At 36.0% G+C, this 20,199-nt stretch overlaps 1 protein-coding gene across 2 annotated transcripts; it reads right to left on the bottom strand.

Moving 5' to 3' along the window:
- Positions 1–2,146: 2,146 nt before the first annotated feature.
- LOC124278908 (nuclear pore complex protein DDB_G0274915-like) lies at positions 2,147–19,778 on the bottom strand. Of its 2 annotated transcripts, none has more exons than XM_046714723.1 (6): positions 19,624–19,778; positions 11,448–11,646; positions 6,855–7,547; positions 5,770–6,099; positions 5,226–5,429; positions 2,147–3,691 (listed from the first exon to the last, which is right to left on the bottom strand). In XM_046714723.1, exons 1-6 carry the CDS (start codon positions 19,720–19,722, stop codon positions 3,654–3,656), a joined length of 1,563 nt encoding a protein of 520 aa, XP_046570679.1. In that variant the 5' UTR covers positions 19,723–19,778; the 3' UTR covers positions 2,147–3,653. The 2 variants fall into 2 exon arrangements, with proteins under 2 accessions (XP_046570679.1, XP_046570680.1); XM_046714724.1 differs by having other exon boundaries at positions 5,226–5,402.
- Between the last annotated feature and the right edge of the window lie 421 nt (positions 19,779–20,199).

Genomic DNA, 20,199 nt, shown 5'->3' with positions numbered 1-20,199 from the left:
GTGTCACCCAAAAAATCGAAAGTTTACTTAATTCGTTACACGGTCATTTCCCATATAGTATGGGATGGAGCGGTCCGTTTGAATCCGTATTCCTTATTCAACCAGTGATAAGAACCAGCAGCAGTGAACACCCTACAATGGCAGATTTCCCAATGTTTACATCGAGCGGTTATCTCAAGAAATCTAAAGAATAAGTTACCAACCAAGATACACTGGTACACGCCACTGGACACTGTATTAGGTGTCCAGTTGGGGTGATGGACACTATTGCCGCCTTACTGCTCTGTATCCGGGTGTCCAGTTGGTGTTATGGACGCTATTGTCGCCTTACTGCTCTGTATCCGGGTGTCCAGTTGGTGTGATGGACGCTATTGTCGCCTTACTGTTTTGTATCCGGGTGTCCAGTTGGTGTGATGGACACTATTGTCGCCTTACTGCTCTGTATCCGGGTGTCCAGTTGGTGTGATGGACGCTATTGTTGCCTTACTGCTCTGTATCCGGGTGTCCAGTTGGGGTGATGGACACTATTGCCGCCTTACTGCTCTGTATCCGGGTGTCCAGTTGGTGTGATGGACGCTATTGTCGCCTTACTGTTCTGTATCCGGGTGTCCAGTTGGTGTGATGGACGCTATTGTCGCCTTACTGCTCTGTATCGGGGTGTCCAGTTGGGGTGATGGACGCTATTGTCGCCTTACTGTTCTGTATCTGGGTGTCCAGTTGGTGTGATGGATGCTATTGTCGCCTTACTGTTCTGTATCCGGGTGTCCAGTTGGTGTGATGGACACTACTGTCGCCTTACTGCTCTGTATCCGGGTGTCCAGTTGGTGTGATGGACGCTATTGTCGCCTTACTGCTCTGTATCCGGGTGTCCAGTTGGTGTGATGGACGCTATTGTCGCCTTACTGTTCTGTATCCGGGTGTCCAGTTGGTGTGATGGACACTATTGTCGCCTTACTGCTCTGTATCCGGGTGTCCAGTTGGTGTGATGGACGCTATTGTCGCCTTACTGCTCTGTATCCGGGTGTCCAGTTGGTGTGATGGACGCTATTGTCGCCTTACTGCTCTGTATCCGGGTGTCCAGTTGGTGTGATGGACGCTATTGTCGCCTTACTGCTCTGTATCCGGGTGTCCAGTTGGGGTGATGGACGCTATTGTCGCCTTACTGCTCTGTATCCGGGTGTCCAGTTGGTATGATGGACATTATTGCCCTGTTTGTTAACCCTTTAAATAAGGATGTACAGTTGATGTGATGGGCTTACTTCATCGTTTTCAGGATGTCAGTTGTTGGTAATGGACACAATCACAGTCTTCTGTCATCCTCTATGTAAGGGTGTTCAGCTGATAATAACTTCAGGTGGTTTGGTTACACACATATATCTGTTAATGCTATGTGCTTCTTGTGATAGTGTGTTATTCTGTCTCCCGGTCCCGAGAACATTGATTAATAAGGAGTCAAACTCAAGTCTAGATTGCTTCAGCTCTGGGACACTGTGAATTCTTCTGGCTTCATTTTCGATGTCGTCCATTCATTTTAAGACCAATGTTTACAAATATTATAACTCTAATTCAGGGACTATGGTGTTTCCCTAATCTGTCTCACAGCCCCTGAACCAAATTATTTTCCCTTCTGCCTTGTCCTCCCTGTAATGCTAAAGCCCTATATGAAGCAAATCTAGATTTCCCCAGGTTCAGATTCCCTCTGAATCTGCCAACTCACTGGGACTCCTTTTCACTTTAATTGGGTTTATTTGTTCCTATCAAAATTATATATGTTCAGGGACTAAGCGTAAATCTGGTGTTTCCCTGTACAATTCTCCGTTGGGGTGGTGGGGATATAGTTTTAGGGCGACTTGGTCCAGCAGTAGGGTCTATTTGCGCCCAACACTTCTCCGAGAAAGTAGCTAGAGTTGCTTCCCTTCAATCATTCCAACATTGAATGCCTTTAACCTGGATGTACAGTATTTGCACATTGTTATAGCACATAACAAGGGTGTAGTGAAAGGTGATCGGGTACGTCACCAAGCCCTATGTCCCACTTTCTTTAGTCAGCTCTTGCACACAACACACGTATAGGTTTCACTGGATATATTATACCCAAAAATCTCAACAAAGGAGACGAAGAAAAACCAAAACAAGACACAATGACAATATTTCTTAAGTTTATGGTAACATAAGATAATAACAACAAATGGAATTCAACACCTTGAATAACAATATAGTCAACACTGTTGACTTTTGTCAACGCTGAAGTGGCTTCGCATAAATAATGTCACAATTGTCGAAGTGTGTGTAAATACAGTTCATTGTTATCAAATACAATGGAATAGCTGAGACATGTTGAGCCCGACATGATGTGTGCAAGATAGCACATGTCAGTGTGGAACAACACTGGTCGTGCTATTGTTGTCAGTGATTGAGTTTATCCTTCTAATGGACCACCGACCCAGTTTACATTTTCAGTTTGTACAATTTTCGCATGTACATGCGAGCGCCAGTATACATGAAACACATATGATGATACCTCTAATGACAGTATGTCCAACAGTTCATCTTTATCAATTTATTATCAAAATTTAAGAAATTCTGTCTCTTCGTTAGGGCTAAGAAAATAATGTTTTATATAATTAATGGTTTAGTTGAAGAATTGAACACACTTTCTATCTGATGGGTAACTCCAAAAGTATTTAGGTAAAATGTTCTGCCTAAGTTCGTTATAAAATGGACATATAAACCAAAAATGAAATTCAGTTTCCACTTCTGGGATAATACAAAAGGGTCACAACCTCTCCTTTCTTGGAATGTTAAGCTTTCTACCATCTGACATCAAAAGATTATGAAACCGAACAACGAAATAGTGATAATGAAATCCTATAAACTTGAATATCTAACTCTGTCAAATATTTTTCAACAACATAATCTACAATTCTAATACTTCTATAGAATGACAAACTATAATATTTACCAAGTTCCTAAAATTTAATATAAACCTTTCCCATACATTTCCAAAAACATACCTAAATAATAATAACCTTTTCACTTTTAATGCCCAACAATCTACTCCTCTTTCAGCATTGGATTGTCTGGTCCAGAAACGATTATTTACAGACCGCCGCCATATAGCTGGAATATTGCTGAGCGCGGCGTAAAACTAAACTCACTCACTCACTCACTCTTTCAGCAAGATTATACTGATACAAATAGATATGCTCAAGAATATAGTTATCACTCTGGAATGATCTTATCCAATATTTCATAATTTTGACATTCTGACTGACTTCAAGTGAGGATCTTCCCAATTCGCCTCTAGCCACAATATTAGGAACACTTCTTTTCAAATGAAAGAGTAAAGAAAACGCTCCAATGAGTATTGGTCTGGATGTGTAAATTGTGAAGAACCTCCTGAAATCCCGGTTCGGGGCTGATGACGTTTCTTTGCTTAAAATGTTCACCCTTGCACCATACCGTGTTTTACTGATAGTCCATTCTGGAGCTAGAATGGGATATTCGCTCACACATTCATTTGTCTCAAACCGATATATTCCTCTCCTCAACTCACATCTTGTTCTTGTACAAAGCCCTTTATTTTGGCGATCTTGTACGTGGTATATATCACACACAAGTTCACAGCCTGACACAAGTGTAAATCGTCCCTGTCACTTGCTCGTCGTTGTGCATACTTTCACTTCATTTGCTGTAAAGCAACACAAGGTATTAAATATCATATCACGAGCATCGCGGTATCACAAAATAAGTTCAAAGACATCAAGTACCATGAATATTTTAATCACAATGCACGAGAAATAATGCAAATATTTTATACTGAATATTCTATCTGAAACCGGTGAATTCGCGTTAAGGTTTCAAAGAAATAATTGGAGGTATGCTGCGATCACCTAGCTCAACTGGGGGCCCCACAGACATTCATGGGTGTGCCGTTGGCACCTTTTTCGGACACCTTCACCAAGCACGGGGTAGCATGTGCGATGTGACCTGATGACAGAGCGTGACCACGCCCACTTACGTCATCTGCGTACTGTTTGTGACATCTCTGCCACTTGTGTAGTCCCACATCTGCGCAGAATCTCCGACCAAACCTTCAGGACTCATTGATGAAAGCATCGCAGATCGTTACAAGGCATTCTTTTGGCATGTCATCGCCCTCAACAGCAGCTTCGTTGGTCATGAAACCATTAGGACTTTTCAGCGTGCAATCGAGAATTCTTCTACGACGTCCAAATATCATGCGAAAGGAATGTAGGTGACGAAATGAAAACTCTGGACAAAGAGTCTAACTCTTGTGCACGTACCGGTAAAGACCGTAACAGCGACTCGTCATTCCATTCATGAGCTGAAGCAGGGAGACTATATAACGTTGTAGATTATCCCTGGCTGAAGTAACGTTGTATTTCCATATGCCTACAGACACTCAGCTTGATTCACTAGCTGATTGTCCAGCACAGAACAACATTCAATTTCGTCAGTGGCCTCCAGTATCAACAGATTTGTAAATTTAGGCGACACAACCATTTCGTAATCCATAAGAAATCTCTGCCAAACGCAGAAACGGATGTATGATTTCGACGATATCGTGATCTTGGGTTTATGTATCATTATCAAATAGTTATGATGCATGGTGTTCACGGAAAGCTGAGCGTATCCTGTTAATGTTAGCGGCCGTCATAAACACATGCGAAGGCTAGTCAATTGTTCAGCTGAAAAATAACCTTCCTAAACGGGAACCTAACTGAACATGTGTGTTGGATGAGACTGATGGGTGTGTGTGATGTAAGTGCTAGCTCAGGATACTTTTGGTTGGTTGGTTGTTGTTTAACGCCACACGCAGCAATATTCCAGCTATATGACGGCGGTCTGAAAATAATCGTGTCTGGACCAGACAGTCCAATGATCAACATCATGAGCATCAATATACCCAACTGGGATACGATGACATGTGTCAACCAAATCAACGAGCCTGACCACCCGATCCCGTTAGTAGCCACTTACTACAAGCATGGTTTGACCAATTCTAACCCGTATCTTCACGGGTCTGTTGCTACTTCTGCAGTGGAATAGATAGTTCATGCAAACTGGAACCTATCACACCTTTTATCCTTGTGGAACTCGATTTTAAATATATAACTACACATATATTATATAATTATAATCGCCGTGAGGTGATATTCATGTACTCATTATTGTAAGATATCTGTTAAAATTTGGCGTACCTTTGACCTTGGCACAGTAGCTGTCACCCGGATTGGGGGTGCACGCCTGCTTGCTGGGGTCGGCACTGAAGATGTCACTTCCGGTACACGTGGCGTCCTGTTTGACTCCCCCACTACACGTGTAGTACAGGCTACAGTTGTCGGGGTAGGTGGTGGGTCTGGGGACAGCTACACGGCCAGCCGTACAGTCACATGGGGACACGTCTGTAAATAGTTGGACCAGCAGATCTTTGTCAACATATCCTACTGAACACACACTATAAACAGCCAATTCTGGACGGAAACAAAGTTGGTATTAGTCATGGAAGGACGATGTATCTTGAACATTTGCTCTATCAGGTTATACTGTGTCACTTTAAATCTTTGAATTAGTTACTCTAGATGTTTGCATACACGATCGATACAGTGCCTTGTTTAGACTAAACGGTCGCTGAAATTATTGTTTATTACATAAGGGCATTAAATGGGGTGCGGACCATTCGTTCTTATACATTTTCTTCTTTGGAGTTTTTCATGATTGTTCATGAAACATACATGTACCTACCTGTTGTGTAGGTGAATACGTCGCAGCCCTCCAGGTTGAGTGTCATCCCTCCAGCATCTGTCAAGTAACAACATATTTCGGCACCATCCCAAGAACGCATAAACCGTTGTGTCACCTGGGATATCACAGACGATGAACATCCCTCTTGAGTCGTGGTGTTGGACTGAGCACCGAAAATGTTCTCCCTTATGTCTCCAGTGTTGAACAGCACTCGCCAGTGGAGGGAGGTCGCCGGTTGTCCAAGTCTTCTCTCACAGGACAATGTCGCCTCCCACGCGTCATCGATCAGCTTTATTTTTTTAATTTTTAGCTTTGGCTTACTGGGTTCAACTGCAAGAGAACCATTTCGAATCTAAAAATCAAAGAACCGAAGAACGGAAAACAATATGTCTAAGAATAAAGTGGTAAACTTAACGTTTTCTCCAAGTAGGAGACATAAGAAGTATATAGGCTGGGGCTGCGGCTGGGACTGAAACTGGACATGGCTGAAAGGCATCAGTACCAAACAGCGCCTTGAATGGGGTCTGCTTGATGCCTGAATGGAAACCACTGTTCTTCTGAAACTGGACAAATCTCAGTCCACTCGACCAATCTGTGGAGTCATTGTGTCCCATCCATACAACCAGCATGTCTTTGATGTCATAGTTCAATCAGAACCAGGCTTTGGGGATGCCGAGGTTTGCCATGCACCATCAACAAATCATGCCACAAGTCAAGAGAATAAACCAATCTGTTCCAATCACACAACCTAAGGGATTGCACTTTTAACCGAGTGAATCAAGCAATTTACAAATTGACTGAAAATTTCAGGCAAATTGTAAATTGCCTGAATTTAGACATTGAGTGTAACATGTAGACTTGAACCCCATTACCCGAGTTATCAAAAGAACCTGATGAAATTTAGTTGGGGAATGTAGCTGTAGAATGTATGATATTACATTGATTTTACGCACATGAGCCCACATGGTATTAAATGAGATTATTTTTCTCTATGTAGTACTATCATTTGCAGCTTGCCTGACGCAAATTTATACTGACGGAATGTTGAAATTGTCTTTCAGAGAATAATCTATCAAAAGACGTACCGAGTATGTTTACCGTGGAAGTAGTCTTGATAGTTCCAAACTCGCCACTGACTCGACACTCATAGTCTCCCGAGTCAGAGCAAGTAGCCCATTTCTTTGTCAATGAGCATTCTCTTCCATGGATGCCAATGATGAAGTCGTCCTTAAGTTGAACACCATCTTTGTAAAACAGGACTTTAATAATTTTTGAGTCATCAGATATCGTACACAAGAGGTACAGGTCGTCCTCTCCCTCATTGAAGGTTACATCTAGCATTGACAAATATGGAAGGGACGAAGTTGTAGTCGTCACTGTCGACGTAGTTATCGTCGTTGTCGAAGAAGTTGCTGTGGTGGATGACTGGCTTATTGAAGTTGATGTTGAAGATGTTGATGATGGAGATGCTGCTGATGTAGACGTTGTTGTTGAAACAGGCGAAGTTAATAGTGAAGTTGTTGATGTCGATGGAGAAGTCGTTGATTGTGGTGAAGACGAAACTGCAGAGGCGGAGGATGTAGTGGATACTGTTGTAGATAAAGATGACGATGATGCTGATGGAGAAGTTCTTGTATGCGATATAGATGAAGTTGGTGGTTCTGTTGAAATGGATGATGTTGACGATGGTTGTGATTTCGATGTTAAATCAGTTAGTAAATTGGATTTACTTGATGTTCCTGGATTTCCTGTTGTTCTGGTCGATGAAACCTGTGGCTCTGAAAATGCGACAAACAATACATTGCATAGTAAATACGTTCAACTTACTGGCAACAAGACACATGATGAAGATTTTGTTTTAGTAATATGCAAGGCAGGTCGTCATATTTCTCAATAACAGCAAGCTATGCACTCATCCATATCTGCACCATTGTGATTACGTCACGCTATTGGTGTTGATTCCAAACAAAGAATTCACTGGTTATTCTGAAAGTGCATTGTGCACGTCTCACTTTCCAAATTATACAGAAGCTGTTTATCAACAGTAGTGGTTGGTTAGTTTAATGCCACACTCAGCAGTATTCCAGCTATATATCGGCGTCTGTAAATAATCGAATCTGGACCAGTCAATCGAGTGATCAACAGCATGCGCATCGATCTACGCAACTGGGATACGATGAAATGTGTCAACGAGTCAGCGAGCCTAACCACCTGATCCCGATAGTCGCCTCTTACGACAAGCATGGGTTTAGTGCAGGGGCTTATGTAGCAAAAATGCTTTCCGTAGGACGTGCATGTTAATTTTTGGAACCACTGATAACTGTAATCAGTATTGCATATGGATTCAGAAAAAAACATGGTTCCATTTTTTCTGATGATTATAAGTGTCATTCTGGGGTAACTTAACATCGGTACCCATAATCGAGCAGCAACACCAATGTGAGAAAAACATATTTTTATAAACCTATCACAACATAGGCATGTAGTATGTAAAAATGTACCTTGTGATGCGTGTTTTACAATTACCATTATATACCATGAATCTTAATAATATATGTATGCATAATAATCACTATGATCACAATTGCCTCTGTCAAAACCGAAGGTTTGTTGCAGAGGGTATGCATTCAACCCTGTTTGTGTGTGTGCATTTATGTGTTAGCATCTTTTCTCAAAAACTACCAGATGTATTTCAGTGAAACTTACTGGATCTCTTGGGTATGTCAACAGGACAAATCAATTAGATGTTGAAGAAAGTACACTCTTCAAAAAAAGAAACGAAAAAGCAAAATATCATTGAAAATAATGGTCTTATTCAATTACATGTAAATCAACGAAAGTAAACCGTACATAATTGAATTATGTAGAGCAATACATTGGTATCTCGTGCACATTTCACAAGAATGATAGTCATCATAGTCATTACTGCTGTCCATGAGGTGACGTTGACATTACTACCTTGTATGGCCACCTCTAACTGCTAGAACTGCACGACACCTCCTTGACACAGATTGAATCAGTTGTTGGATGTTTCGTTGTGGAATCCTTCTCCATTCCTCCTGCAGCATGTTGAACAACAGTTACTGTTATAGCCTCGATGGCGGATTACGACGTTGACGTACACGTTTATCTATCTGATCCCACAGGTAATCAATTGGTTTCAGATCCGGGGATCTGGAGGGCCAGAGGAGGACATTGATGTTGTTATTGTCCAGGTAGTCCACTGTAGCACGTGCTGTGTGAGGTCTGGCGTTGTCCTGTTTGGTACAGCTCCCATTGGCGGTCGACAAGGCGATGCACGTGAATGACAGAGAATCTGGTCGATATATCGAGCGGCCGTAAGATTGCCTTGGACGAGCAACAATTCCGATCTGCAGGTGTATGAGATGGGTCCCCACATCATCACACCATCTCCACCAAATCTGTCCACTTGCCTAATGCAGTTGGATGCAAAACGTTCATTCCGTGGTCTGTAGACACGTTGTCTTCCGTCACGTCGCTTGAGGGGATATCGCGATTTATCACTGAACCATGTGTGCCTCCAGCTTCCAAGGTTCTATGGCTGCACCGCGTTACACCACCTGACTCGTGGACGTTGATGTAATCGTGTCAGACACAGGGCAACTTTAGGACGTCTGGCGCGTAACCTACCTCTCGGAGACGGTTCCTGATTGTCTGGTCGGACGTTCTCCGGGCTCCAAACCGTTCTTGTGCTGTGGCAGTCACCTAGGTGGGTTACCCGGATGTAGCGATATTGGGCTGGTGTGGTGACTCGCGTTCTTCCTGATCTTGGATGGTGATTTGTCTAAATGAAATGTACAAAGGGATCCGACACACGAGTTATTGTGCTGGGATGAATACTGAAGGTCCTCGCCACGACACTCTTGGGTTCGCCAGCTTGTAATCGTTCAATGGCAATATTACCGTGGGCACCGTTAAGACGTCCCATTTTCTCATCCAGTATTTGCAAGGGTCTTGTTTTGCGAGATGCATTTGGGTCTTTTATAGTCAGAGGATGTACTCATGCTTTGCACGTAAAAAGCAATAATGGCGGCTGTGTTTAGTTGTGTTCCATAACAGTCAAGCTCATCATGACAATCGTGATCGATAAAACCATTTAAAACCGTTTATGGTTGCATTCGCTCACGCATGTTCTTCTAAACCATACCAGCAACAATATTCAACCCTCCAAGCATGCTTAATTTGATATATGCGTACAAACTTTCGATCATTATTTTCAAATTATATTTTGCGTCCTTTTATTTTGAAGAGCGTATGTTAAAGTACATGTACACAGAGGTACTTTGAAAATAATCCCAATGTTAAATAAATTGAGAAAATGAATAATATCTCAAAAAGTTATGGATGGATTTGACTGAATGTTGGTGGTTATGTTAGGTATGACACAAGGGCTATCTGCGTACGGTTTAGTGAAAGTACATTAACGTACAAGTACACAGTAGTACTTTAATAATGTAATAGTGAAAGGAGATTACTGTGCATGGCGGAGGCATGTTCTCTAACGTGGGCCCTTCTTGTTTCCAAATTAAGAAAAAATATGCGTAGAATACATGTTTGTGTTTGTATGGCAAATAATGTCGAAGTTTGTATTTCAAAAGCATATTTTGTTCTTGCAGGTTAATGACGGATTGATTGACTATGCAAGTTACTTAATAATGTAAAAGTTAAAATACATATACTAGTGCACATTATATATTGCACTTGCATACCCCACTTGTAATATGTAGTTATCTTTTCGCTGTGATGTAATTTGTCACTCAAATGCAGTTATACATTCAGTTTATATTGACTGCAGATTTGGCTTTATGCCATTTGTCATCTAATTACCCAGACACGAGTGTCAGTGTGTCAATTCTGACTGTACTGGTAGGCCTGATTTGACACTTGTCACAACTATTTGATAGGCACATTAACCTTACCTGGGTGCTATTATTACTACATAAGTGTGTATATATTATGGAATGGGAGAATACATTAATTAAATAAATGGTTTCCACTGATATAGGTCAATACTTACAATGTTGGTGTCCGATGTAGGGAAAACAATATTTGATTAATTTATATTATTATGTCATATTTCATGTCACCAAATTGAAATTAGAAGAATATTATGTGGTTATCTCTGTATCATGCATCATAAGTTGCCTCTTGATATGCTACATGACTATGTTGTAATAGGTTTATGGAAACATGTTTTTCTCGAAATGATGTCGCAAGCAATTTTGGGAACTCATATTCAATCACCCCACAATGACACTTAAAGCAAACAGAAAAAATGGAACCATGTTTTTCCTGAATCCATACACAATAGTGATTAAAATTAGTATTGGTTCCAAAAATTAACATATAATTCCCACGGAATTACACAAGCCCCTGCACTAGTTGCTGAAGATCAATTCTAACCCGGATCTTCAGTCATACCAACAGTAACATGACTTAAGTGAGTGAGTGAGTGAGTGAGTTGAGTTAACGTCACACTCAGCAATATTCCAGCTATATGGCGGCGGTCTGTAAATAATCGAGTCTGGACCAGACAATCCAGTGATCAGCAGCATGAATGACTTAAGTCAGTTCTCATGGATTGTGATTTCCATTTCAACAGATGTTCATGATGCCCCCGTTACTGATATGAGCAAATGATGTAGGGAAACACGTACCTGTTTTGTTGCTGACGAGGACACCACCTACAACTGCTCCGACAACGATGACAATGACGACAACAACTACTGCAACAACTAGAAGACGTTTATGTTCCAGAAGAAAGGTATGATTCCGTGGACGCGTGAAAGCGAGGTGTGTTTCGTTGGCAGTTCCACCCGTGTAGTCCAGGTACTCTGGCTTGTGTCTTGTTGCTCTCTGGAGACAGACATAGACTTTTCCATTTCCGTCAGAGATCAGGCAATCCGACCTAGACACGTTTATCTATAAACCGTCCTGATACAGGGATATTGTAACGTAATGCCTTAACCCCTAGTGTCACCTTCATCATTCCACGAATCAATCACATAGTATATGTTTAAAATAACAAATCCACGCTTTACGTGTATCCATGACGATGGGTTGAGGACGACGTTACGGTATTCTTTCATTCTAAATGGATATATGAAACTACATTACGTATGTATTTGTACAACAATAGTATGTGTATATGAAACTACATTACGTATGTATTTGTACAGCTATAGTATGTGTATATTAAACTACATTACGTATGTATTTGTACAGCTACAGTATGTGTATATGAAACTACATTACGTATGTATTTGTACAACAATAGTATGTGTATATGAAACTACATTACGTATGTATTTGTACAACTACAGTATGTGTATATTAAACTACATTACGTATGTATATGTACAGCTACAGTATGTGTATATTAAACTACATTACGTATGTATTTGTACAGCTACAATATGTGTATATGAAACTACATTACGTATGTATTTGTACAGCTACAGTATGTGTATATGAAACTACATTACGTATGTATTTGTACAACAATAGTATGTGTATATGAAACTACATTACGTATGTATTTGTACAACAATAGTATGTGTATATGAAACTACATTACGTATGTATTTGTACAACAATAGTATGTGTATATGAAACTACATTACGTATGTATTTGTACAACAATAGTATGTGTATATAAAACTACATTATGTATATATATGTACATCTATAGTATGTGTATATAAAACTACATTACGTATGTATTTGTACATCTATAGTATGTGTATATAAAACTACATTATGTATATATATGTACATCTATAGTATGTGTATATAAAACTACATTATGTATATATATGTACATCTATAGTATGTGTATATAAAACTACATTATGTATATATATGTACATCTATAGTATGTGTATATGAAACTACATTATGTATATATATGTACATCTATAGTACGTGTATATGAAACTATAGTATGTGTATATATGAAACTACATTACGTATGTATATATGTACATCTATAATAGTATGTGTATATAAAACTACATTATGTATGTATATATGTACAACAATAGTATGTGTATATGAAAACCACATTATGTATATATATGTACAACTATAGTATGTGTATATATGAAACTACATTATGTATGTATATGTGTACATGAAACTATAGTATGTGTATATGAAACTACATTACGTATATATATGTACAGCTATAGTATGTGTATATGAAACTACATTACGTATATATATGTACAGCCATAGTATGTGTATATGAAACTACATTACGTATGTATATGTACACAGCTATAGTATGTGTATATGAAACTACATTACGTATATATTTGTACATATGCAGCTATAGTATGTGTATATGAAACTACATTACGTATGTATATGTATGTACACAATAGTATGTGTATATGAAACTACATTACGTATATATATGTACATCTATAGTATGTGTATATAAAACTACATTATGTATATATATGTACAGCTATAGTATGTGTATATGAAACTACATTACGTATATATATGTACAGCTATAGTATGTGTATATGAAACTACATTACGTATGTATATGTACAGCTATAGTATGTGTATATGAAACTACATTATGTATGTATATGTACATTACTATAGTATGTGTATATGAAACTACATTACGTATATATTTGAAAACCACAGCTATAGTATGTGTATATGAAACTACATTACGTATGTATATGTACAGCTATAGTATGTGTATATGAAACTACATTACGTATGTATTTGTACAGCTATAGTATGTGTATATGAAACTACATTACGTATGTATATGTACAGCTATAGTATGTGTATATGAAACTACATTACGTATGTATATGTACAGCTATAGTATGTGTATATGAAACTACATTACGTATATATATGTACAGCTATAGTATGTGTATATAAAACTACATTACGTATATATATGTACAGCTATAGTATGTGTATATGAAACTACATTACGTATATATATATGTACAGTATATAAACTATAGTATGTGTATATATGAAACTACATTACGTATGTATATATGTACAACTATAGTATGTGTATATGAAACCACATTACGTATGTATTTGTACAGCTATAGTATGTGTATATGAAACTACATTACGTATGTATATGTACAGCTATAGTATGTGTATATGAAACTACATTACGTATATATATGTACAGCTATAGTATGTGTATATGAAACTACATTACGTATATATATGTACAGCTATAGTATGTGTATATGAAACTACATTACGTATATATATGTACAGCTATAGTATGTGTATATGAAACTACATTACGTATGTATATATACATATGAAACTATATATGTATATGTGTATATATGTGTATGTATGTATTACATATGTGTATATGAAATTACATTATATATATATAATATTATATAGTATGTGTATATAAACTACATTACATGTATATATATGTACATTGGTAGTATGTGTATATGAAACTACATTACGTATGTATATGTACAACAATAGTATGTGTATATGTGTAACTACATTACGTATTATATACAGCTATAGTGTATGTGTATATATGAAACTACATTACGTATATATGTGTACATATATAGTATGTGTATATGAAACTACATTACGTATATATATGCACATATATAGTATGTGTATATGAAACTACATTACGTATGTGTATTTTCTAGGTATGTATATGTATAAGTATGTGTATATGTATATATACATTATAGTATGTGTATATGTATATATGTTATGTGTGTACAGCTATAGTATGTGTGCATATGTACATTATGTATATATATGTACATTACTAACTACAATATGTATATATGTACAATATTTATGTATGTGTGTGAAACTACATTACGTATGTGTGTGCACAGCTATGTGTGTGTATGTGTCATTACGTATGTGTGTGTAGTATGTGTATATGTCTGTACATGCTATATGTGTGTGTGTGTGTGTGTAGTGTGTATGAAAACTACATTATATATGTACTAGCATAGTATGTGTATATGAAACTACATTACGTGTGTCATGTGTGTGTATGTATGTGAACTACATTACGTATGTATTTGTACAGCTATAGTATGTGTATATGAAACTACATTACGTATGTATGTGTACAGCTATAGTATGTGTATATGAAACTACATTATGTATGTATTTGTACAGCCATAGTATGTGTATATGAAACTACATTACATTATGTATATGTACAGCTAATAGTATGTGTATATGAAACACATTACATTATGTATATAGTATGTGTGTGTTAACTAGTATGTGTATATGAAACTACATTACGTAACCTATATGTACAGCTATATGTGTGTGTATATGAAACTACATTACGTATATATATGTGCAGCTATAGTATGTGTATATGAAACTACATTACGTATGTATATGTACAGCTAGCTATAGTATGTGTATGTGAAACTACATTACGTATGTATATGTACAGCTATAGTATGTGTATATGAAACTACATTACGTATATATGTACAGCTATAGTGTGTGTATATGAAACTACATTACGTATATATATGTATAGCCATGTGTATGTGTATATGAAACTACATTACGTATATATATATGTACAGCTATAGTATGTGTATATGAAAACTACATTACGTATGTATATGTACAGCTATAGTATGTGTATATGAAACTACATTACGTATGTATATGTACAGCTATAGTATGTGTATATGGAAACTACATTACGTATGTATATGTATAGTATGTGTATATGAAAACTATTACGTATGTATGTGTACAGCTATAGTATGTGTATATGAAACTACATTACGTATATATGTACAGCTATAGTATGTGTGTATGAAACTACATTACGTATGTATATGTACAGCTATAGTATGTGTATATGAAACTACATTACGTATATATATATGTACAGCTATAGTATGTGTATATGAAACTACATTACGTATGTATATGTACAGCTATAGTATGTGTATATGAAACTACATTACGTATATATGTACAGCTATAGTATGTGTATATGAAACTACATTACGTATGTATATGTACAGCTATAGTATGTGTATATGAAACTACATTACGTATATATGTACAGCTATAGTATGTGTATATGAAACTACATTACGTATATATGTACAGCTATAGTATGTGTATATGAAACTACATTACGTATATGTGTGTGCAATAGTATGTGTATGTGAAACTACATTACGTATATATGTACAGCTATAGTATGTGTATATGAAACTACATTACGTATGTATATGTACAGCTATAGTATGTGTATATGAAACTACATTACGTATGTATATGTACAGCTATAGTATGTGTATATGAAACTACATTACGTATATATATGTACAGCTATAGTATGTGTATATGAAACTACATTACGTATATATATGTACAGCTATAGTATGTGTATATGAAACTACATTACGTATATATATGTACAGCTATAGTATGTGTATATGAAACTACATTACGTATATATATGTACAGCTATAGTATGTGTATATGAAACTACATTACGTATATATATGTACAGCTATAGTATGTGTATATGAAACTACATTACGTATATATGTACAGCTATAGTATGTGTATATATGAAAACATTATATATATACATGTACAGTATATATATGTACATGCTATAGTATGTGTATATGAAACTACATTACGTATATATATGTACAGCTATACAGCTATAGTATGTGTATATGAAACTACATTATGTATATATATGTACAGCTATAGTATGTGTATATGAAACTACATTACGTATATATATGTACAGCTATAGTATGTGTGTATATGAAACTACATTACGTATATATATGTACAGCTATAGTATGTGTATATGAAACTACATTACGTATATATATGTACAGCTATAGTATGTGTATATGAAACTACATTACGTATATATATGTACAGCTATAGTATGTGTATATGAAACTACATTACGTATATATATGTACAGCTATAGTATGTGTATATGAAACTACATAGTATGTGTGTGTATATGAAACTACGTATGTATATGTACAGTATAAGTGTGTTATGTGTATATGAAATGTATTACGTATATATACATGCTATAGTATGTATATGAAACTAATTATGTATATATATGTTATAGTATGTGTATATGAAAATATATGTACAGCTATAGTATGTGTATATGAAACATTATGTATGTATATGTGTGCAGCTATAGTATGTGTATATGAAACTACATTACGTATTATGTATATGTACAGCTATAGTATGTGTATATGAAACTACATTACGTATATATGTACAGCTATAGTGTGTGTATATGAAACTACATTACGTATGTATGTGTGCACAGCTATAGTATGTGTATATATGAAACTACATTACGTATATATATGTACAGCTATAGTATGTGTATATGAAACTACATTACGTATATATATGTACAGCTATAGTATGTGTATATGAAACCACATTATATATATGTACAGCTATAGTATGTGTATATGAAACTACATTACGTATATATATATGTTACAGCTATAGTATGTGTATATGAATACCACATTACGTATGTATGTACATTATGTGTAGCTATAGTATGTGTATATGAAACTATTATTATGTATATACAGCTATACAGTGTGTAGTGAAGAACTACATTATGAATGTACATTAGTGTGTGTATATACATGTACAGCATATATATGTACAGCTATAGTATGTGTATATGAAACTACATTACGTATGTATATGTACAGCTATAGTGTGTATATGAAACTACATTACGTATGTATGTATATGTAAATATATAGTGTGTATATGTGAAACATTACGCATTACGTGCATATATATGTGCAGCTATAGTATGTGTATGTAAACTACATTACGTGCATGTGTATATATGTACAGCTATAGTATGTGTATATGAAACTACATTACGTATATATATGTACTATAGTATGTGTATATGAAACTACATTACGTATATATATGTACAGCTATAGTGTATGTGTATATGTAAATACATTACGTATATATATGTACAGTGTATATGTATGTGTATATACGTGTATGTAACTACATTACGTATATATATGTACAGCTATAGTATGTTTATATGACATAATATATGTACATTATAGTGTGTGTATATGAAAAGCATTACGTATATATATGTGTATATGAAACATACATTACGTATATATATGTATGCACATTACGTATATATATAGTGTGTGTATATGAAAATACATTACGTATATATATGTACAGCTATAGTATGTGTATATGAAACTACATTACGTATATATATATGTGTATATACAGCTATAGTGTGTTTATATGAAAATACATTATGTATATATATGTACAGCTATAGTATGTGTATATGAAAATACATTACGTATATATATGTACAGCTATAGTATGTGTGTATATGAAACTACATTACGTATATATATGTACAGCTATAGTGTGTTTATATGAAAATACATTACGTATATATATGTACAGCTATAGTATGTGTATATGAACATACATTACGTATATATATGTACAGCTATAGTGTGGTTATATGAAAATACATTACGTATATATATGTACAGCTATAGTATGTGTATGTGAAAATACATTACGTATATATATGTACAGGTATAGTGTGTGTATATGATAATACATTACGTATATATATGTACAGCGATAGTATGTTTATATAAAACTACATTATGTATATATATGTACAGCTATAGTATGTGTATATAAAACTACATTATGTATATATATGTACAGCTATAATGTGTGTATATAAAACTACATTATGTATATATATGTACAGCTATAGTATGTGTATATAAAGCTACATTACGTATATATATGTACAGCTATAGTCTGTGTATATGAAAATACATTACGTATATATATGTACAGCTATAGTATGTGTATATAAAAATACATTACGTATATATATGTACAGCTATAGTGTGTTTATGTGAAAATACATTACGTATATATATGTACAGCTATAGTGTGTGTATATAAAACTACATTATGTATATATATGTACATCTATAGTGTGTGTATATGAAAATACATTACGTATATATATGTACAGCTATTGTGTGTGTATATGAAAATACATTACGTATATATATGTACAGCTATAGTGTGTGTATGTGAAAATACATTACGTATATATATGTACAGCGATAGTATGTTTATATAAAACTACATTATGTATATATATGTACAGCTATAGTATGTGTATATAAAACTACATTATGTATATATATGTACAGCTATAGTATGTGTATATAAAAATATATTACGTATATATATGTACAGCTATAGTGTGTTTATATGAAAATACATTATGTACGTATATATGTGTACATTACGTATATATATGTACAGCTATAGTGTGTTTATATGAAAATACATTACGTATATATATGTACAGCTATAGTGTGTGTATATGAAAATACATTACGTACATATATGTACAGCTTTAGTGTGTGTATAGGAAGTTTCATCATATATCACTACACATCACCATCACCACGTGCCATTTCTCCATCACGATGTTCCATTCATTTGCCGACAGAACTTTGGAATAAATAATACCACGACCACAATACCATTACTACCAGGTCGTCTCTTAACGTATACAGGTTCACCTTAACCTTTACCAAGACATGTGCTGTAACTCATATCTTAAAAATGGCGACAATCGAACTACCAGCTAAAGTGTCTTCGCCGAGAGTCCTTCTCGTTATCCGAGATCTCACTAATGTGAGCCCAACACTACCTGTCTCCACCCACCTTTGTCCACAGGTACTTTTCTCCTTTCCCAGGAGACACCAGCGCGTCGGTAGTGATAGGATTGGCATTTTCCTGCCCCGTCTCCAATGGAGACTCCATTTCCCCGAGTGAATGTCTACCCGGTCGCGTCTACCCCAGGTACTTCTGTTTACCTTGACAGTGTACCCGGAGTCACGGCCCACTGCCCACCCAGTAGGGAATGTAAACTCAGCCATGTATGTCGCAACTCGTGATCTGACGCAACCGTCAGTGTATGCGTGTGTCGTTACTTCCTCATTCTAATCCACTCGCTGAAGGGAACTCTAATTGCTTATACAGCGTGCAACATGTTAACATCGCTATTTCCCAATACATGTTGCTCTGAATGGACACTTCAGTACTGTCATACTGAGGGCAATGGAAAAAATATATATGGTTGCACAATTTTATATGTGCCCTGAATATTTATGCGCATGAATATTCACCAACAAATGTTCCTTCGTGGCAGTATATTTCCACTAACGCGTAAAGGTGTAGTGAGGGAGCCCCTCATCCTCATCAGTTAGATACACCCGAGGCAGACATTAAGTAGGCACT

Source organism: Haliotis rubra, unplaced genomic scaffold (genome assembly GCF_003918875.1).
Source record: "Haliotis rubra isolate DU_JTF1 unplaced genomic scaffold, ASM391887v1 Scf243, whole genome shotgun sequence".
NCBI classification, from domain to species: domain Eukaryota; kingdom Metazoa; phylum Mollusca; class Gastropoda; order Lepetellida; family Haliotidae; genus Haliotis; species Haliotis rubra.
Note: the sequence above shows the minus strand (reverse complement) of the source record. Positions and strands in the feature narration are given on the sequence as shown.